This window comes from Coenobita brevimanus, chromosome 77 (assembly GCF_032717465.1).
Source record: "Coenobita brevimanus isolate Jiangsu-jjx chromosome 77, ASM3271746v2, whole genome shotgun sequence".
In the NCBI taxonomy this organism is placed as follows: Eukaryota; Metazoa; Arthropoda; class Malacostraca; order Decapoda; family Coenobitidae; genus Coenobita; species Coenobita brevimanus.
The window spans coordinates 3,191,904-3,214,403 of NC_137030.1; the positions used below are offsets into that span (position 1 = coordinate 3,191,904).

At 41.0% G+C, this 22,500-nt stretch overlaps 1 protein-coding gene and 1 long non-coding RNA gene across 5 annotated transcripts in view; one reads left to right on the forward strand and one right to left on the reverse strand.

Moving 5' to 3' along the window:
* LOC145408474 (uncharacterized) overlaps positions 1-22,500 on the reverse strand; it is a 398,402-nt gene that overhangs the window by 223,668 nt on the left and 152,234 nt on the right. For all 4 annotated transcript variants that reach the window (XM_080279207.1, XM_080279208.1, XM_080279206.1 and 1 more), the window contains 2 exons: positions 11,030-11,110; positions 10,471-10,581 (listed from right to left, as the gene is read on the reverse strand). In XM_080279207.1, coding sequence (XP_080135333.1) covers positions 10,471-10,581; positions 11,030-11,110 — 192 coding nt within the window. The remainder of the gene's footprint in view (positions 1-10,470; positions 10,582-11,029; positions 11,111-22,500) is intronic.
* LOC145408479 (uncharacterized) overlaps positions 1-22,500 on the forward strand; it is a 152,614-nt gene that overhangs the window by 72,102 nt on the left and 58,012 nt on the right. The window lies entirely within an intron of this gene.

Genomic DNA, 22,500 nt, shown 5'->3' on the forward strand with positions numbered 1-22,500 from the left:
ATGTCACAGGCTATTCAAGCACATGGTGGGATTAGACTTAGTTCGACGGCATTTTATTTTAGAAGAATCCCCCTTGCTTTCATCTTCTCTAAAAACACGTATGGTATTGAGGGGAAAGTATCTGTCTGGTTATGTCTATCTGCTTATCTGTCTATCTATCCATCTATATGTTTGGCTATCTGTCTATCAGTCTATATTATTTGCTTGTCTTTCTACCTACTTACCTTTCTGCCTGTTGGTCTGTCTATCTGTCGACAACCTACCTACCTACCTGCCTATATATCTACCTACCTACCTGCCTGCCTTTCTATCTATCAGTCTGCCTCTCTTACGTAACCCAGTCTGGAAAAGCATACCTACCTTCATATCACCAAACCCAACCCAACCCAACCTAACCTAATCCAAGCCCCATCACTAACCTAACCCAAACCCAATCCACATCACTGCCTTCTGACCAAAATGAACCTAACCAAACCCATCTCAACCCCATCCAACTTCCTCAATCCCCCAACCTCACCCAATCCCCCAGCCTGGTGACTAGTAACTTGAGGTGAATTAGTGGTTATTTAGACCATATAAGGCTGGGTACAAAGGCTGCCGTCCCCTGCTGTACAAGGCAGGTGAAAGTTATTGAAGGAAAAAGAGCGAATGAAATGTAAAAAGAGAGACAGGGGGAAAAGAGAGTACATGGAGGGGGAAATGAGAAAATGATGATGAAAGAGAAAACAGAAAGTAAAATGAGAAAAAGAGAAAATGAAAAAGGTGAAGAGAGAGAAATGAGAGGAAAATGAGAAAATAATGAAGAGATAATGAAAAAGGGAAAGGTGAAAAGAGAAAATAAAGGTGAATAAGAGAAGGGGGGGGGGAAGAGAATGAGGATGAAAGAGAAACTGAAGATAAAAAAAGAGAGGCAATGAGAATGAAAAAAGGCAACAATGAAGATGAGAAGATCGGAAAGATGACAGAAGAGACGTGGCTATAAATGCGGTACAAAGGAGGGCTGGTAAGAGTTAAAAAAATGAACAACGAAAGAGAAGACCAAAGGAGAAAGAGAAATAATAAAAACAGGTGACAAATAAAAAAAGAAAACAGATGAAATGTTTCGAAGACGGGACAAGAAAAAAATGAATAAAGACGGATATGAAAAAATGAATAGGGACAGAGAAGATGGAAAAAATGAATAAAGACAAAGATGAAAAAATGAATTAAGAAAAACATGAAAAAATGAATAGATATGAAGAAATGCATAAAGACAAGATGAAAAATGAATAAAGACATGAAAAAATTAAGACATGAAAAATGAATACAGACAAGACGAAGAGGGGAAGAGAAATGATGATAATAATAATAATAGATGAAGATGGCAAAGAAGATAAGTTAAAAGTACGAAGTCAATAAGATAATAATAAAAAAATTATAATAAAAACAGAGAGAGAGAGAGAGAGAGAGAGAGAGAAGTAGATAAAGAAATGAAAAAAAGTGAAAGAATGGCTGATAACGATAAAGAGAAATAATGATAAAAAAAAACAGGTTAACAATAGCTGATAAAAAAGGAAGAAAAATAATGATAAATATTAATAATGAAAGAGTAGCTGATGAGAATGAAAGCAATAATAACAATAATAATAAAATAAAAACTGAATGAACGAAATATGATAAAAAATGGAAGAATGAAAAAAATGCAGATAATAAAAAAAAATATATAAAAAAAAGGAAGAATGAAAAAAACAGCAGATATAAACAAAGAAAAAAATAATAACAAGAGAAGCATGAAAGAAGACCTGATGGCAATAAAGGACGAAAAATGATAATAATAAAAAATGGAAGAACAAAAGAACAGCTCCAGTGCATGAACGAATAAAAAAAATAACACTAAAGGAGGAAGAATGGAGGGAGAAGCAGAGAATGACCTGGAAGTGAAAATAAAAGTGAAACCAGCTGAGTCAGATGGAAAATAACACGTAAAAATAAAAGAATTGGGGACACTGTGTTACCACGAGTTGGATAGATAGATGGACAGATAGATAGAGAGAGAGAGATAGACAGACATAGGATAGATAGATACAAAGATAGATACAGGACACTGGTTAACCATGAGTTGGGTAGATAAACTGGAAGAAAAAGAAAAAGGTGGGTAGACAGATAAATAGATATAGCATATTGGCTGGATAAACTGAAGAAAAAAGAAAAATGTGGATAGATGAATAGATAGACAGATAGATAGATATAAAGATAAAGGACAATGGGTAACTAAGGGTTGGATGGATAAACAGAAGAGAAAAAAGGAAATGTGGATAGATAGACAAATAGATAGACAGACAGACATAGGACATTAGATGAATAAAATTGAGAAAAAAATGTGGATAGATAAATAGATAGACAAATATATAGATAGACTGATACATATAGGACATAGGATAAGAACTAGCTGGATAGATATACTGGAGAAAAAATAAAAAGTTGATAGATAAATAGATAGATAGATACAAGACACTGGGTAAGCACGATGGATGGATAAAATAGATAGATAAAAAATGTGGATAAATAGATAGATAGATAAATAGACAGATATATGAGGTAGGCAGACAGACAAACACACGGATGTAGATAGATAAACAGACTGATAAAATTGAGGAGACAGACTAACATACAGTACATAGTTACAGATGAAATACACATACATACACACACACACACACACACACACACACACACACAGATCTACAGACAGAGAGAAGAGGAAGCAAAGATACGGAGAAAGAGAGCGTTCAGACAGACGAAAAAGAGGTAGATAAATAAAAAATAAAAAAATAATCTGAGAGAGAAGGAAGTCGAGAGCGTGTCAAGGTGAACTACTTAGGTCTCATCTCATTCTACTCTGATCCCATCTACCTGTTTTAATACCTGGAAGAATATCGTTTGTGTTTTATTCTTGCTACCTCCAGACGATTTGAGAGAGAGAGAGAGAGAGAGAGAGAGAGAGAGAGAGAGAGAGTCTGGTTACTGAGTGGGTTGTGGGTAGCCAAATATTGATGATAATAAGGTAGCTGCCTGTCTCACCCTAGCCCTAACTACCCTCCATCCTGCCTAACCCTAGTCCTGCCTCACCCCTGTTCTGCCTTACCACAGCCCTAGTCCTGCCTCACCACTGTTCTGCCTGACCACACTCCTAGTCCTGCCTTACTCCTGCTATACCTTACCTTAGCCCTAGTCCTGCCTCACCTTTGTTCTGCCTTACCACAGTCCTACTCCTGCCTCACCCCTGCTATACCTTACCTTTGCCATAGTCCTGCCTTAGCTTTGTTCTGCCTTTCCCTACCCTGTCCTGCCTCACCCTAACCCCAACCAGCCTCTAATTTGCCTCACCTTAGCCAAAACTAACCTCTATCCTGCCTACCCCTAGTCCTGCCTTCCCCTAATACTGCCTAACCTAACGCGAACAATTTCTAACTGTAATTTTATTTTGGCATATCTTTTTCTTCGTCCTGCCTCACAGTCGTCTTAACCTACGTTCTCCTTACCCTAACCCTGCCTCGCCTCCTACCTAACCCTGCCTCACCTGCCTAACCTTACCTACCTCCCTACTCACCCTAACCCTACCTATCTCCCTACCGCACGGTACACCTGCCTCCCCTCCTGCCTAACCTTTCTGCACCGTAACTCTGCCTCCCCTCCTGCCTATCTCACTGTAACCTTGCCTCTCCCCATCACCTTACCACTGACCCATATACTGGACACCATATATGCACTAACCCACCTTTTAAATCATCATTCTATCCTTCTTCCTATTCTCTTATCTGTAACACACACACACACACACACAAACTAAGATCGACGCTTTTACTGAAATATTATCACCACCACCACAAAAATAATAATAATAAAAACGGCGCAGCAGCAACAACAATACCAATATGAGCAGTAGTAGCAGTAGTGGTAGTAGTAGTAATAGTAGTAGCACCAGCAGTAGTAGTTGTGGCAATAACACTAATAACAATAACAGCAGAAGTAGTAGTTTTAGTGGTAGCAGGAGTAGTAGTTGTAGTAATAACACTAAAAACAATATTAGCTGTAGCAGTAGTGGTAATAACAATAATAATAATAATAATAGTCGTGATGTAGTAGTGACAATAAATCTATAATAAATAATAATATCAACAATAACAATAATAAAGCAGAGTACACCTGTCTTTACCTTGGTCCTCCTTAATGAGGGTGATAACAGGCCAGGGGATGAGGCCATACTTGAGCTGCACCTCACAGATCCTCCCCATCCTCACTCACCTCACCTCACCTGCCTCACACCTCACTCACCTCACCTGCCTCACACCTCACTCACTTCACCTGCCTCACGCCTTACTTCCTTCACACCTCTATTTTGCCTGTCTTTATTCAGACTGTCCTAATATAACTTTCTTCTGCTTCACCTCAAATCTGCCTTACTCGTTCTTAATACTGTATCAAGTCTTCTTAATCTTGCATCACGTCTTTTGAATCTTACATCAAACTTTTCAATCCTTGCATCAAATATTTTCAGTCTTGCACCAAAATTTCTTAATCCTGTATCAAATATTCTTAAGCTTACTTCCAACAGTCTTAATCTTGTATAAAATATTCTTAATCTTGCATCATACTTTCTGAATTCTGCATCAAATATTTTTAATCTTGAATCATATCTTCAGGATCTTGCATCAAATATTCTTAATCTCTTATCAGACCTTCTTAATTCTGCCTCAGACGTTCTTAATCTTGCATCAAACCTCCCGAATCTTGCATCAAATATTCTTAATACTGCATTAGATTTTCTCAGTTCCACCTTCTGACTTAAATTTCCTCAGTCTTGCCTCACTCTATGCCTGGGTAAAAATCTTCTTAATCTTGCATCAAATTTCCTTAATTTTGCTCCACTTTGGACACATACTGAACCTTATTTTTGCCTCGTCTTCTTAATCTTGCATCAAATCTTTTTATTCATCCATCAGCTTTTCTTCATCTTGCATTACAGCTTCTTATTTTTGCCTCACTGCTCACTCTTGCATCACATCTTAAATCTTGATCAAACCTTCCTGCCTCAAACTTCCTCAATTTTTCTTCCTTTGCTCTTGTCTCACGTCTTCCTTTATCTTACCCGACACTCCTGCTCTATCTTCGTTCTTCCTTAACCCTCTTTCCACCGTCTTACTAAAGCCTGTCTACTTAGTGTTCCTCGCTTATACTTCACTCTCAGTCTCACTCTTCCCTTCTGCTTTCCTTTCAGTCCTCTCTCACTTTCACTCTTTCTTAGTTCTGTCTCGCCCTTCTTAGTGTATTTTTCAGCATATATTCAAGCTTCTATCACCAGTGCCTGTAAATCACAGTGCACCGTAGCAATGTCGCCTCACTTTTCCTCAGTTCCTCAAAATGGCATAACTTAAGGAAGCAGACTTAACGAATGCACGAATCAGAGCGGGCACGGCCGGAGAATTGCATGAATGACGACGAGCACGTACAGAAGGAAACAGGCACGAAGGCACGAATACATCAACGCACGACTAAAGAAAAACGCAAATATAAGGTACCAAGTATGTAGAAAAGCACGAACTGGTGGAGACAGAGGCACGAAATCACTGGCCGTACGTAATAAGGAAGGCACGTATATCAATCTAGGCACGAATGGAGGAAAGTGCTAGGGGAGGGATGGAGGAGGGAGGGAGAGGTGAGAAACACACACAAACAAACTCACAGCACGTACAGTATATAGATAAATGCACGTAACCAATGCACGGACACACGAATGGAAGGATCTGGAGGTGGCGGAGGGATTGAGGAGAGACAGAGGGAGGGAGGGAGGCACATGGGCAGCTAAGGCACAACTGAACACCTCTGCTACCTCTAGTGGTATGACCTTCAGTGACCTTGTCTGAGAGAACGCGAGGTGAAGTTAGCCTCACTGTCTGGATGATTGGGAGTCTGGGTGTGTTCTCTGTCTTAATTTGTCTGGATCTCTCTCTCTCTCTCTCTCACACACACACACACACACACACACACACACACAATGAACGTCTGCATGTCTACTCCTTGGCTGTCCATTCATATACCTATCTCTCTCTGTCTCTCTCTCTGTCTGTCTCTCTCACTCTTTTGCTATTCCCCTTGCAACTCTGCCATAAAAGTCAGCATCTCCTTGGCACTCTCTCTCTCTTCTTCATCTCTCATTCTTTATCTTCCTTCTTGCTCTCTCTCCTCCCTCTTGCTCTCTTTCTCTCCTCCCCCTCTCTAATCTCCCTCTTTATCTTATCTCTTTAGTCTTCCTCTTGCTCTCTTTCTCTCTTCTTTCTCTCATCCCCTCTCTTGATCTTCATTTCTTTTCTTTTTGTCTCTCTTCTTCATTCCTCGTCCTTTTTTATTTTATTTGCTCTCTCTCTCTCTCTCTCTCTCCCTCTCTCTCTCAGTTCCTATTCTTATCTTTTCACTTTCCTTTCTCTCTCTAACCCCATTTTTTTTTCAGTTCCTTTCTCTCTCTCTCTCTCTCAGTTCCTATTCTTATCTTTTCACTTCCCTTTCTCTCTCTAACCTCATTTTCTTCAGTTCCTTGATCTCTCTCTCTCTCTCTCTCCCATGAGGCCCATTTGGCTATCTCATTATACCCATTTTTAGTCAGACGACCTTACCCCCCTCCCCCTTACTTGGAGGGAGGGGAGGGAGGGGAAGGGAGGGGAGGAGTGGGGAGGGGAGCTTTGAGTTATCTTGCCTGTTCATTCATTCAACACTGCTTCTTCCTCTACTACAACTACAACTACTACTATTACTATGACTTCAACTATTATGACTACGACTACTACTAATTCCACTATGACTTCTACTACTATGACTACGACTACTATTACTACTACTACTACCACCAGCACCACCATTTATAACACCACTGCTGCTAAAGCTTCCTCAATCACCATTAACAACTTCACTAGGGTAGGTCAGTAGATAGCAATAATAATAGTAATAATAATAATAATAATAATAATAATAATAATAATACCAACAATAATAATAATACCAACAATAATAATAATACCAATAATACTAATAATAATAATAATAAAAATAATAGTAATACCAATAATACTAATACTAATAATAATAAATACATAAATACAGACCCAGCAATTTCCCATCATCATCATTAATCCAACCACATAATTACTCCCATCAATTTAAACAATGACGCGTTTTTTGAAGGATGTACGATAATTACAAGAAAAAATAATTACACGGATATCACTCATTTCTATCGATTAAATTTATATGTAATTTGGAGATGCCAAGTGCGCAGTTTTTTTCTTTATTATTTTTTTCTATTACGTATGAATAAAAAAAAAACAGGAAAGAAACTTTTGGGGCTGAGTTTGGGATGATGATGATGATGATGGATATTTTTGTCTTTATTTCCATTTTCTCTCCTATCTTTCTCTCTTCTGGTTCTCTCCTCATTTCTATCTTTCTCTTCCTTTCCATCTTCTCTCTCTCCCTTTCTTCCTCTCACCTTCCGTTTTCTCTAAGCATTCTCTCTCCTCTCTTCATATTCCTTTCTCTTACTTTTCTCTTTCTCTCCTCTTGCCTATATCCTTCTCTCTCTTCCTCTCCAACTTCTCTCTTCCTTCCTCCCACCTTCCGTTTCCTTTACGTGCCTCTTCTCTCTCTTTTAATATCCTCTCCTGCATCCATCTTCCTCTCTCTCTCTCTTTTTCTCCTTCTTCCCTCCACCTTCCGTTTTCTTTACGTTGCCTACCAGCCTACATCTTCCGGCCTCTGCCTAACATGGTGTACCCCGTCCTGCCTAACCCTGGCCTGCCTCATGGTCACCTGCCTAACATACCCCTGCCTCACCTGTCTTCTGCCTCAATTAACCTGCATTACACCTGTCGATTTTACCTGTCTTTTACCTCATCTACATACCTCCTTATCAAACTAAATACCTACCTACCTACATCTTACCTATCCACCTACCAACTTACTTGCCCACTCGCTACCTATGCACCCACATCTTACCTACCTACTTACCTATCTATCTGCATCTTGTCTCACCCATCTTTATTCCCGCCTCCCCCCTCTCACTCTCTCTCTCTGACTGTCGACTGAATAAAATGAAATCTCTCTCTCTCTCTCTCTCTCTCACGTCCCTCCATGCACGGTTTAGCAGGAAGAACACTAAAAGTAATTCTCCATCCACGTTCGTACACTCACACGTGCGTACACGCACATACATACATACAAACACACACATACATATATACATACATACAAACATACATATATACATACATGACACACAACCATAGAGGCAATAGTGTCTAGCTACAGGTAACCAGAAACGTACGTAAATAATACGTTGCACACACACACACACACACACACACACAAACTTCAACCTTGGCGGAAACATCCGTCCTTCTTTTCCTCCATTCTCTCTCTCTCTCTCTCTCTCTGTAAATATATTTCACGTATTCTTTTCGCATATGAAATTCCTCGAGTTGTAGTTCGATTTAAAAAAAAAAAAAAAAAAAAAAAAAAAAAAAGGAGGGCTCTCAACTTTTGCAATACTTGGAGAACCTCTCTTCAGTCCATTAAAAAAGAAAAAAAAAAAGCTACTATATATGTCAAGTATTTTTATATCGAAAAACACTAAAAGATTTTCTATTTACTGGAAATTTTTGTAGTAATTTATATGTATCTCGATTTGAAACAAATTATAAGTACTAGTAAAAAATAAAACTGTCAGAATAATAATAATAATAATAATAATAATAATGATAATAATAATACCGGTAATATTAATAACAAAATCTATTACTAGAACTAATAATAACGTTAATAATAATCTACTACTACAACTACTTCTACTATTACTACTACTAATAATAATCATCATCATCCTTTCTTCAAATCGAACAGTACCCACTTCGTTTATACATCCATCCATTTAAGCACAGCCAAAACAAACTGACCGAAACAGAGCGATACACGGGACCAAACACACTGAAATACTCTTATTTTTTTATGTTACGGATCGTTCACTTGGCTATTTATCTTCGCTCACTTTTTCTCTCTCGTCAGTGGAGTGGTGGAGTTAGTGGGTCTGTATTTATGTGTGTGTGTGTGTGTGTGTGTGTGTGTGTGTGTGCCTTTAGTCTTTTGCTCTGTTCACATATCTATCTATATGTTTCTTATGCAATCACCTATTCTCTCTCTCTCTCTCTCTCTCTCCTGCCTCAAGGCTTCATTATCTGGTGGTCACGCTTTAATATGGCAAAATGGCCACCCAGAGAGAGAGAGAGAGAGAGAGAGAGAGAGAGAGAGAGAGAGAATGGGGGGGGGCTTATGTGAATGATTACGACAAATGAGATGAGGGAAGCAAAAGAAAAAAAACAAGAAGAAGGAAGGTAGGTAGGAAGGAAGGAAGGAAGGAAGGAGGGAGGGAGGGAAGGAAGGAAGGAAGGGAGGGAGGGAGGGATGGAAGGAAGGAAGGAGGGAGGAAGGAAGGAAGGAAGGAGGGAGGAAGGAAGGAAGGAGGGAGGAAGGAAGGATGGCAGAAGCAAGTATGGGAAGAGGGAAGAAAGTAATGAATAAATGAAGAAAAAAACAAATATGGAAGAGAACACAGAATGAAAAGAAGAAGGAGGGAGGAAGGAAGGAAACAAGCAAGAGAGTACACAAGCAGACACACACACAAAAAAAAAAAAAAAAACAAGCCAAGCAAGAAGAGAGATGAAAGACGGAAAAAGTATATATATATAGAAAAAATAAAACAAACATGAAAAGAGAACGATACAGAAGTTACCCATCCATACCATTTTCTTACATAACACTTCATAGAAAACGAAATACTGTTCCCAACTAAACCTAAATCATTCTGTCTTAAAGTCCAATATATTTCATTTCTGATACCTCCAGACGATTTTAATTGATTTTGGGGAGATTTTAGAAATATGGAGGGTTAGATACAGCCCTCAATATTTAAAAAAAAAAAAAAAGTGAAAAAAGTCAAGAAGCAACATATATAAAAATGACAACTGACGTAAAAATATTCAAAATCTGATGAGTTCAATAATAAAACAAAATAGATGAAAAATAAAGACTACAAAATCAGGGCATATATCGCGAAGTGGTTCCATTAAAAAAAAAAAAAAAGAAAGAAAAAAAAAAAGTTTGTAAAAATGAGATGTTCATTACAAACATTACAGGGAAATAGATACAAAAAAATAGACACCTACCTTCATCTGCATTCAATATTATGTTACAAATTTGTGATAGAGAGAAAAAGAGTAGATGTTTCACTGGTAAAAGGGAAATAGAGAGAGAGAGAGAGAGAGAGAGAGAGAGAGAGAGAGAGAGAGAGAGAGAGGCGCAAAGAAAACGGTACCAAAACCACAAGAAGGGTAACTGGTATAAATAATACCACACCAAAGAAAACCAACGCAAGTAGGAGTAACTCACCTGTATTATTTCTGGGCGGCAGACGGCCGGGTTTGGGGATGGTGGATTTGATGTTGTCCAGTCTAGGCCGTCGTGGGGGAGGTGCCACGCCCTCCACCCTCTTCTTCTCAACTGAAAAATATAAATAAATGCACATAAATAATCTGTTCAAGGCCCACTGTCATAGAAATTTTATGAATGGGGGACACCTGTAATCAAGTGTACGGATTATTTTTCTTCTTTAGTTTTTTCTTCGTCTGGTCTGTTATTTTAAAAAATTGCCAATCCTTCTAATTAAAAAAAAAATACATTATTCTCACAAAAATATATTCACATCACACTTGCCACTTTTCTTCTCGGTTGAAAATAAAATTTATAAATACACTCACCACTCATCCTCAACTGACTACACACATGGCGAGACCTATGCTGTGGAATCCCTTGGTCTATCTTAAATTGATATGATATTATATATATATATATATATATATATATATATATATATATATATATATATATATATATGTGTGTGTGTGTGTGTGTGTGTGTGTTTCAGAAAAAAAAAAAAAAACACTCTTACCCGTGGTTGCATTTTGCCGGGAGGAGGTAACTCTAGAATCCCGGGAACCCCTAGAGCCAGCTCCACCTGATGCCGTAGAGCCTGTGGGAGAAAGAGAAAACGGCTTAGGTGGGGCTCGAAGAAAATGGGTTGGGTAGAGCTTGAAGAAAACTGTTTAGGTAGGGCTTGAAGAAAATGGTTTTGGTGGGGCTAGAAAAAAAAAAAAAAAAAAGTATTACTGGGAGACAATGAATTAATAGATTGAAGAAAATGGCTTTGATACAGCTAGAAATAAAAACTGGTTTAACTCTAGACAGTATAAAATAGCTTAGTAATACTGAAAAAAAAAAAAAAATCATGATACCTGTGGCTACAAGAAAATAGTTGTCTTCATAAGATAAAAATTGTCATAAAAACAAAATTAACGTGCTATAAACAAAGAAAATCAAAGAAAAAAATACAAGAACAATAAAAAGATATTGGAAGAATTATCACAATTCTTTATGGGGGAGGGGGGGTGAGTTGGGGGGAGGGGAGTCAAATGGTGGGTGACAGAGTGACTTGGAGGCGTTTTGTCTGCGGCCACCCTTTGCGGGATTAGGGCGTCGGGCTATAGATAGATAGATAGATAGACTTTATGGTGGTAATAACACACACACACACACACACACACACATTCAGAGAGAGAGAGAGGGGGGGGGCCCTCCTTTGATATGTTCGGTAATCTTATCTGAAATGCTGTTGATACTGATAACTGTGTGTGTGTGTGTGTGTGTGTGTGTGTGTGTGTGTGTGTGTGGTCACTTATGTAAGGACCAACCCCTTCCTCTCTCTCTCTCTCTCGCTCTCTAAGTAAGATGTTAAACTAAGGTACAGACACATATGTGAATTATTTTGAGACGTCTTTAATATACTGCGCAGTTAATTATCTCTCTCTCTCTCTCTCTCCCTCTCTCTCTCTACTCCGATAAGTACCACACCTATGAACCCTCCAACCACAACTACCAACATTGCATAACAACCACCACTCCCCTAGCTCACCACAACTACCAACATTGTACAACCACCAGCATTACCACCATCGTCACCACTACCATCACTATCATTATCCTACCTCCACTACTACCACCATTATCACCATCCTACCACCACTACCACTATCACCATCCTACTACAACTACTATAACCACTACCACTATCACCATCCTACCACAACTACCATAACCACTACCACTTACCATTCTACCACAACTACCAACACTAACAACTACCACTACCACAACTATCAACATTGCAATAACCCAGTCCACCACCGAATCGCTAAGGAAGAGGTGTTACGGAGCTTCCTTACCCGACGTGAATATGACCTTATGTCTCGTACTCTAGGTAAGCTCCTTAACACCTCTTCCTTAGCGATTTATTTCAGGATATAGGCAGTTAACATCCTTTTGTATGCTGTTTATGCAGAGTATGGCGATACTGGAAGGATTTAAGTAACACAGAATAGGACAGTAAGATGCAACAAAGAAATAAATCGCTTAGGAAAAGGTGCCACGTCTATTTTTACACCCTAACTCAAATCGTCTTCCCTGACTGAATAAAATCGTCTGGAATGAGGGAAATAAGTAAATAAAAAGTAAATAAGTAAACAAAAACAAAATAAGTAAATAAGAAAAATAAAAAGAATAGAATAAAAATTAAAATAGATGAAAATGGGATTTTTTTTGCAAAGATATTTAAATGATTATTAGTATTAGACAGGTGTGTGTTCAGGTGTGGCTACAAGTGTGAAGTGTAGGTGTGTGGGTGAGTGGGAGAGTTACCTAGATACACAGACCATACAGACACAGACCACACACACACACACACACACACACACACACACACACACACACACCACACACACACACACACACACACACACAGACCAAAGAGACCATGCAGACCACACGATACACACACCATACAGACACAGACCAGAGACCAAATAGACAGAGACTATGCAGACCATAATGTATTTTCTATGTGATTCAAAGTATATATAAAACAATTAATAAGAATAATAATCGCCTCCACGTGGCCCTGTCCCCTGCCATTTCACTGCCCTGCTCCCAGCTCACACAACCCTCTCTCATATATCTCTCCACTCCATCCCTCCATCTCATCCTTGGCCTCCTCCTCCCTCCCCCCCTCCACCTCAGTCACATACACTCTCCTCGTTAGTCTCTCGCTGTCCATCCTCTCAACATAGCCAAATAATAATTAAAGTGGACTGAAAATTTTTGAAGGTAATTTTACGGGAAAAGCAGAGAGCAATAAGTTTGACATTAGAGAGAGAGAGAGAGAGAGAGAGAGAGAGAGAGAGAGTCAGGGGTGTGAGGGAGGTTGTCTTATAAGTTGTTTATACCTGATACCTACCACACCTGTCCTGTCAACAAAAACAACAACAACAACACATCTTTCCACTTCCTTCTTCCTATTCCTTTTTTATTTATTTCTCTCTCTCTCTCTCTCTCTCTCTCTCTCTCTCTCTCTCTCTCTCTCTCTCTCCATTTACTATCAGTTGTCTAATAGTCTTCATCTCAGTTCTTTCTCACTGAAGTATATACAAAGATAGATAGATAGACAGACAGGTAGATGCACATATAGACGGATAAATAGATGAAGATACAGACATACATATCTAGAGACAGATAGATACAGTGAGAGAGAGAGAGAGAGAGAGATACCTGCGTTCACACCTGCGTCTCATTAGAACACCTGTGGACTTAACCCTTTCAACATGGACGTAGCTTCGTGAACTTAGGAGGTCCCTGACTGATCTCTTTTGTTAAGCTTGAGGTATGATAGATATTTAGACAGACAGACAGATAGATGGATAGACAGATAAGACTGATAGATATAATATGCATAATATACAGAGGTAGAGAGAGACAGAAACAAAGGTAAATCAAAGTAGGTAGACAGACAGAGCATGGAGACAGAGAGAGAGAGAGAGAGAGAGAGAGAAAGAGAGAGAATCTGCGAGCTAGCGAGATATTTGCAACTAATGTGGGGCAGAGAAACACCTAAAACACACTGTAATCCTCCAAATCCTCTTAAATATTACACCAAATGGAATCCAACCCCACTTCACTTATACCCCCTAATCCCCTGCAACTTATAATGGGTGGGATTTAAATAGGGATTCAGAAACCTTTTAGGACAAGACTGAGAGGGATCCGATGCTACACAGTGTTTGGATTCTGTTTTATTTATTTATTTATTCACGTCAAGATTATCGCCTCGTACTAAAGGGGAAGTTAAGTGATGATGATGATGATGATGATGATGATGATGATGATGATGATGATGATGATGGTGATGATGGTGGTGATGATGATGATGATGGTGATGATGATAGCTCTCTCTTTCTCATTCGTCCTCGTTTCTCTTTCTCATTCGTCCTCTCTCTCTCTCTCTCTCTGACCCCACCCTGACCTAAGACCACAAAGGTGACACAATTGGCCCGGGTTAAGGTGGCTTTGAATTAAGAATACCAGGTTGAGGATGGATGGATGGAAGGGTGGATGGATGGTTGGATGGAAGGGTGGATGGGTGAATGGATGGTTGGATGGAAGGGTGGATGGGTGAATGGATGGTTGGATGGAAGGGTGGATGGGTGAATGGATGGTTGGATGGAAGGGTGGATGGGTGAATGGATGGTTGGATGGAAGGGTGGATGGGTAAATGGATGGCTGAATGGATGGTTGGATGGAAGGGTGAATGGATGGTTGGATGGATGGATGGATGGGTAGATGAATGGATGGGTGGGTGGGTAGATGAATGGATGGATGGATGGGTGGGTGGGTGGATGAATGGATGGATGGATCGATGGAAGGGTGGGTGGATGAACGGATCGATGGAAGGGTGGGTGGATGAATGGATCGATGGAAGGGTGGGTGGGTGAGTGAATAGGTAAACGGATAGATGGGTGAGTGGATAGAGAAAAACATTTTAACGAGAGAGAGAGAGAGAGAGAGAGAGAGAGCACGCCCCCTGAATGCAAATTTATGAATGAACCAAACAACCCCACCCATTCATCAAATTTTACTACAGCCCCGACCCGTAGTAAACAATGACACGTGGCTGCCAGCCAGCCATTTAAATCACGAAGGGGGAGGGTGAAGGTTAGTCTCTCTCTCTCTCGCTCATATTTATTTTCTTGTTTAAAAATATTCCTAGTTTCATCATCATATCATCATCATCTCTCTCCCTCTCATTTTAAAATTTTCCTAGTTTCATTATCATCATCAATATCTCTCTCTCTCTCTCTTTATGCGGGCTATTGTTTAAATTTTATATCCAAAGTTTGCTCTTAAATTGAGTTTCTCTGAAGGCTAATATGCTAAATTAATTCTCTCTCTCTTTCTCAGTTACCAATCTATCTACTAGTATCTATTATCTACTTTGTATCTATCTATCCCAATTACTTTTTTCTTTCCTAACTTTCTTCTGCTCATTTTTTCCTCTTTCTCACTTCACTGTTTCCTTACTGTCGCATTTTTCTCAGCTTTATCCAATCTTCTTAGTTCATTTCTTTTCCTTAATTTTTTCTTCCCTTCTCCCCAAGTTATTCCTCTTTAATTACTTCCTTAGTTACCATAAATAGTCAATCGCTTCCTCTTTCCTTTTCTATCTTTTTCTCTCCTCCTCTTCCATTTCCTCCTTACCTCCTCGTTCCTTCTTCCTTCACTGTTTTCCTTTTTTCCTCTCTTGTTCGATTTTCCTCTTCTCTCTTGCACATTTTATTTCTCTCTCTTTTCCTCTTTCTTCCTGTCTTTTTCCTCCTCCTCCTCCTCTTTTCTTTTTCCAATATCCATCTTCCTCTCCTCTTCCATTTTCCTCTTCTCTCTTCCAAATCTCACTTCCCCCCTTCTTTTCCTCTTTTTTTTAATCCATCTTCCTCTCTTTTCTTTCGTTTTCCTCTTCATTCCATATTTTACTTCCCCCCTTCCCTCTCTCTCTCTCTCTCTCTCTCTCCCTCCCCCCCCTCTCTCTCTCTTTCCCACCTCTTTTCTCCTCTTTTTCCAATATCTATTTTTCGCGGCTCCCTCATGAATTTGAATGGGTTATCAGTTTTTTTTAAGCGCTGCCAAAAATATATTCTACAAAATGTGTTACGAGTGAGGAAGGGAGGGAGGGAAGGAGGGAAAGAATGAGAATGAAATAAAAGAAATGAATGACTGAGGGAAGGAAGGAAGGAAGGAAGGAAGGAAGAAAGAGAAAGAAAGGAAGGAAGGAAGGAAGGAAGAAAGAGAAAGAAAGGAAGGAAGGAAGGAAGGAAGAAAGAGAAAGAAAGGAAGGAAGGAAGGAAGGAAGGAAGAGAAAGAAAGGAAGGAAGGAAGGAAGGAAGAAAGAGAAAGAAAGGAAGGAAGGAAGGAAGGCGGGAGGGAGGGAGGGAGGGAGGGAGGGAGGGAGGGAAGGAAGGAAGGAAGAAAGGAAGGATGGAAGTAAGGAAGGATGGAAGGAAGAAAGGAAGGAATGAGGGAAAAAAATAAAAGGAAACAGAAAATGGAATGGAGTAAAGGAAATGAGTGAAAGAAGGAAGGAAGGAAGGAAGGAAGGAAGGACGGAAGGAAGGAAGGAAGGAAGGAAGGAAGGAAGGAAGGAAGGAAGGAAGGAAGGAAGGAAGGAAGGAAGGAAGGAAAGTATGCAAGTAGACATGAAAGTAGAAACAAATGAAGGGGGGAGGAAGAGGAAAAGTTAGAAGGAAGCAAAGGAGGGAGGGAAGGAAAGAAGGAATAAGTTAATCTGAATGTTATCAAGTTTGTTTAATTAGCACTGTCAAAAACACGAGCAGGAGAGGAAGGAAGGAAGGAAGGAAAAGGGGAGGGAGGGAGGAAGGAAGGAAGGAAAAGGAGAGGGAGGGAGGGAGGGAGGGAGGGAGGGAGGGAGGGAGGAAGGAAGGAAGGAAGGAAATGAATGAATGGGTTATCAAGTGAGATTACAGAGTGCTGCAAAAATTAGACAGAAAAAGCTTGTTACGAGTAAGAGAGGGGAGGGAGGGAGGGAGGTAGGCAGGTAGTGAAAGAGGGCGATAGGTAGGCAGGTGAGAAGGCAGGTAGGAAGGCCTGACAAGAGGGGAAAACAACCGTAAAGTAAAGGAGGAATGGCAAGATGGAAAACAAATGGAAGGAGGGAAAATACGAAGAAATAACGGAAGGAAGGGAGAAGGGGAAAGTATGGAAGAAAGAAGGACGGAAAGAAATAAAGGAAGGGAGAAAGGGAAAGTATGGAAGAAAGAAAGATGGAGGGAAAGAAATAAAGGAAGGGAGAAAGGGAAAGTATGGAAGAAAGAAGGAGGGAAAGAAATACAAAATGAACGATGAAAGGAAGAGAGAATGAAACCTACAGAAAAAGGCACAAAAAATGAACACACGAAAGGTTATCATCTCTCTCTCCTCTCTCTCTACGGAATTTAATGACCTTGACAAGAAAAAGCAGAAGATTGAATGTCACAAAGAGAGAGAGAGAGAGAGAATGTGTGTGTGTGTGTGTGTGTGTGTGTGTGTGTGTGTGTGTGTGTGTGTGTGTGTGTGTAAAACAGACACAACGCGGGCACAAATGCATTTAGGCGGTGGAGGAGGTGAGAAAAAATTAAAATGGTGAAAAGAATGGAGAAGGAAACGACGTGCGGGAGACAGAGGTATAAATCAGGTAGGAAAAGACGTAGGAAGGTAGACAGGTAGAAAGGTAGGCAAGCAAGAAAGTTGGTAGGCAGACAGCTAAGTAGGGTAGGCAGGTGGGTGGGTACGTGGTTAGTAAGGTATAGGCAGGTAGTGAGGCAGAGGTAGGAAGTAAGGCAGGTGAGGCAGGTAGTGAGGCAGAGGTAGGAAGTACGGCAGGTGAGGCAGGTAGTGAGGCAGAGGTAGGAAGTAAGGCAGGTGAGGCAGGCAGCGAGGCAGAAGCGGAAGCCAAGGACAATGAGGTCAGCCAAGAAGCCAATAAAGAGAGAGAAAAGTGTGAGGCACGAATATTACAGTAGGCAGGTAGGTGGTGAGGCAGAGCAGGGTTAGGCAGAGGGTAAGGCAGAAGTTAGGTAGGTAGGTGGTGAGGCAGAACAGGGTTAGGCAGAAGTTAGGTAGATGATAAGGCAGAACAAGGTTAGGCAAAAGGTAAAGCAGAAGGAAGGTAGGTAGGTAGATGGTGAGGCAGAGGAGGTAAGGCAGTAGGAAGGCATGAGGTAGAGGGTGAGGCAGAGGAGGGTAAGGCAGAAGGAAGTAGGTAGAGGGTGTGGTAGAAAACGGAGAGTGAGGCAGGCAAGTGGTAAGGCAGAAAGAGGATTAGGCAGGAGGAAGTTAGGTAGGTGGAAGGTAGGGTAGACAGGAGGGATGGCAGATAAGAGGTAAAGTAGTTGTACGCGTGTATGGAAGACAGAAAAGAGTTAGGCAGTGGATGAGGTAGGAGGGTAAGGCAGTAGGGTAAGGCAGATAGAGGGGATGTCAAAGTAAAAAAGAAAAAAAATGGTAGATAGAAAGGCAGAATATTGGTTAGGCATGAGGAGGGATAGGCAGGAGGCTGGGAAAAAGGAGGTGAAGAGTGAGGCAGGCAGAAGGTACGATAGGAGTGGAATATGAAAGCAGACAGGGTCAGGCAGGAGAAATCAATGACAAGAAGGAATATTTAGAGGCAGAAGATTTAGAAGGAAATAGGGAAGGCAGGTAAAGGCGAGGCAGGGTGAGGACACGGTAAGGCAGGGCCGGGGAGGTAGGGTCAGGCAGCCTTGGGTAGGAAGGTGAGGTAGGCTGGGGCAATGGGTAAAGCAAGTTTAGGCAAGTAGGTGAGGGAAGGTGAGACAATGGCTAAGGCAGGCTTGGATAGGCAGGTAAGGAATGGATTGGCAGGCAAGTGAGACAAGGTGAGGCAGGTTGGGTAGGCAAGGTTAAGCAGTTCGGTAAGAAGGGGTAAGAAATGGCTGGGTGAGGCAGGGTAAGGCAGGTATGTGACGGAGGCTGGTGAGGCAGGTAGGGTTAGGCAGGCAGGTGAGGCAGGGGAAGGAAGGGTTAGGTAACAAAGTAAGGCAGGACTAGGCAAGTTTGGGTTGGAAGGTGAGAAAGGGTTAAGCAGGTAGGTGAGGCTGGGTTGGGTAGGCAGATGAGGCAGGCTAAGGCAGGCAGAAGAGGCTGCGAAAAGGCAAAGGTATTGGAGAAGCCATGAAAGATTTACACCAATGAAAACCGATACGAAAAGAAAAAAACACGAAAGAAAAAAAAGAAAACTGGGTCAGAGGAGTGTGTTAAAACAAGGAAATAAACAAACAAATACAAAGGAACTAAAAACAAACAGAAAGGAACACATACAGGAACTACACACACACACACACACACACACGAGGAAGTGAAAGCAAATAAAATGTGGAAGTGGAGTGAAATGTTTAAGAAAAAAAATGGCATGGTGAAAGCGCTGGTGAAATAGGCTGAGAGAGAGAGAGAGAGAGAGAGAGAGAGAGAGAGAGAGAGAGAGAGTCATACAGTTCATAAAACTTGAGACATGAGGCGGAAAGAATGGCTTCAGAGATACGAAGATAGACAAATGCAGATAGATAGATACGTAGATAGACAGACAGACAGCCAATGCATACGTACATAGATAGATAAATACAGACAGACAGAAGTATAGATTTAGAAAGATAGACACAAAGATAGATCTATAGTTAGGTAGGTAGGTAGGACAGACCAATACACATAGATAGATAGACAGACAGATACTGATAGATATACAGATAGACTCACAGACAAGACAGTAAAATCTTGTCACGAGAGAAATCGAAAACTAAGACACAAATAACCAAAATTAAGAAAAAAATGGAAAAGAAAAATAGAGTAGAACGAAAAACTGGAGAGAGGGAGGGAGACAGAAAGAGAGGGAGGGAGACAGAAAGAGAGAGAGAGAGAGAGACTTTCCCTCACGTAAAACTGATCTCTCTTTTATGTATAATGTCTCGTTTCATGTTTCATAGCTTTGGAGGAGGAGGAGGAGGAGGAGGAGGAGCAGGAGACGATAATAATGAAAAAACAAAAATAATAATAGTAGTGGTAATTGCAGCAGCAGTTGTAGCGATAGTAATACTGACGATACATGATGGTGGTTAAACTGCTGAAAATAATGAAGATGACGGCAAATTCAGGGATATTTTCACCGCTACACAAACTACCTACTATGCTCTATGTCAACTTTCCCTTCCCCACTCGTTCCAGGTAGGCGTTCCTCCCTCAAACCCTCTTCATCGGTAAAGAATCACCTGGAGATGCCACCAACAGTAGTTCCTCCCACGCCATCATAAAACCAACGCTTTCCAACTTTTCCTGAGCATCGTAAAAGAACTTTCTGATCTCTCTTTCTGTCTGTCTGTCTATCTCTTCCACCCGTTTCTCAATAATAATAATAATAATAATAATAATAATAATGATAACAACAACAATAATAATAATATTAATAATAATAAGTCAACTTTCCTCCCAAACGTAACCTACAGCAGCTGAAATTCAACTGTTACAGATTATATAATGACCTGAATATATCGGTAATCTGTTGCATGGAATTTTATCTACGGTATGTGTGTACGAATGTGAGTATATTATATGTATGAATGTATGTGAGCGTATGTGTATGGAATCTCTACATGTGGTATAGGAGCATCCTGTCAATGACCCTCCTTTACCCTCACCGTCACCTGTAGACAAAACGAGTAGGGGTGGAAAGAAAAGGTTGAGAAGTAGAGAACAGAGGGAGGAGAGGAAAATGGCGATGGAGGAAAGAATGGAGGAGAGGAGAGGAGAGAAAATCCTAATCTTGTGAATCCAAGCACGTATCTCCAACCTAGGTCATAGGATCCAGGGTGGGGGGGAAGGGGGGGAAGAAAGGTGGGTAGAACGAAGACGGTGAGGGAAGGGAGAAAGAAGGGTGGGAAGATACTGAGAGGTGAGAAAGAGAAGGAAGACAAGGGAGATGATGAGTGTGTGTGTGTGTGTGTGTGTGTGTGTGTGTGTGAGAGAGAGAGAGAGAGAGAGAGAGAGAGAGACTCGGGGGGGATTTATCTGACACACACAAACAGACACTTGTGACAGGTAGGAGGAGGAGGAGGATGAAGAGAACAGTGAGGGAGATGGAAAGAAAGCAAGAAGGAAAAGAAGATGGAAAGTAGGGAGAGAAAGAGGATAAAGATGAGGAAGAGAATGATGAGATGGAGAGAGAAAGAGTAGAAGAATGAGGATGAGAGAAAAATGAGGAGAGGGGGAGGAGAGACAAAAAAGAGGGAGAGGAAAAAGGGCGACAGAGAGGAAAAATGGAGGAAGGAGAAGGTGAAGGAGAGGAAGAGAAAGGGGAATATGAAAGGAAGAGAAGGAGGAGGGGAAGAGAAAGGGAAGGAGGAAAGGAAGAGTGGGAGGAGAGGAAGAGAAAGGGAAGGAGAAGAGACAGAGATGGAGAAGGAGAGGAAGAGAACGGGGAGGATGAAAAGAAGAGGAGGAGAGGAAGAGAAAGAAGAAAGGAAGAGAGGGAGGGGAAGAGAAAGGGAAGGAGGAACAAGAAGGAGACGGAGAGGAAGCCAAAGGGAAGGAGGAAAGGAAGAGAGGGAGAAGGATGGAGAGATGGAGAGGTATGAATGATGAGGGAGGAGAAGGAAGAGGAAGAAGTGAAAGAAGGAAAAAGGGGATAAGGAAAAGACCAGAATCTGAGGGAAAGAAAGGGAGGTGGAAGGGGTAGGGGCAGAGGGAATGGGGAGTGGGACGGGGGACGGGAAAGGCAGAGAAGGAAGGGGAAGGAGGAGAGAGAAGGGGGTAGAAGATGGGCGAAGAGAAAAAGGGGAAGTGAAGCTGGGGGTAGGAAAGGAAAGAGTGAAGAGGAGGAGGAGGAGGAGGAGGAAAGGGCAAAAGAAGGGCGAAAAGGGCCCACAGAAGAGGGAATAAAGAATGGGAAGAGGAATGGATGAGGGAAGGGGAGGAGAGGAAAGGGAAGAGAGGAAGGGAAAAGAGTAATGGAAAGGAGAGAGGGAAGAGGAAGAGGTGGGAGGGAAGAGAAGAGGAAGGGAAGGGTGAAAGGGAGGAGAAAGGGATGAGGGGTACTTCAGCCTCGAACCAAAAATTATCACCTTCATCCCAAAGCCAGTCACGAGGACCCACACACGGAAAGGAAATTCGTGACACAGACATCAACAACAACAACAATAAGAATACAGAGCTCAGAGCGCATATACCTCCGCCAACGCCTATACAACTAAGATTACTAGCTAAATTTAATGACATTTTCTCGGCCCATGACTAATATACCCGAAAAATTAACCAGATTATTATTATTATTTTTTTTTTTTGTATCTTGGAAACACACACACACACACACACACACACACACACACACACACACACACACACACACACACACACACAGGGGTGGCTTATAACCTGCTCTAACTTCACTGCCGGGGATAACCACAAAAACATCACCAATAACAT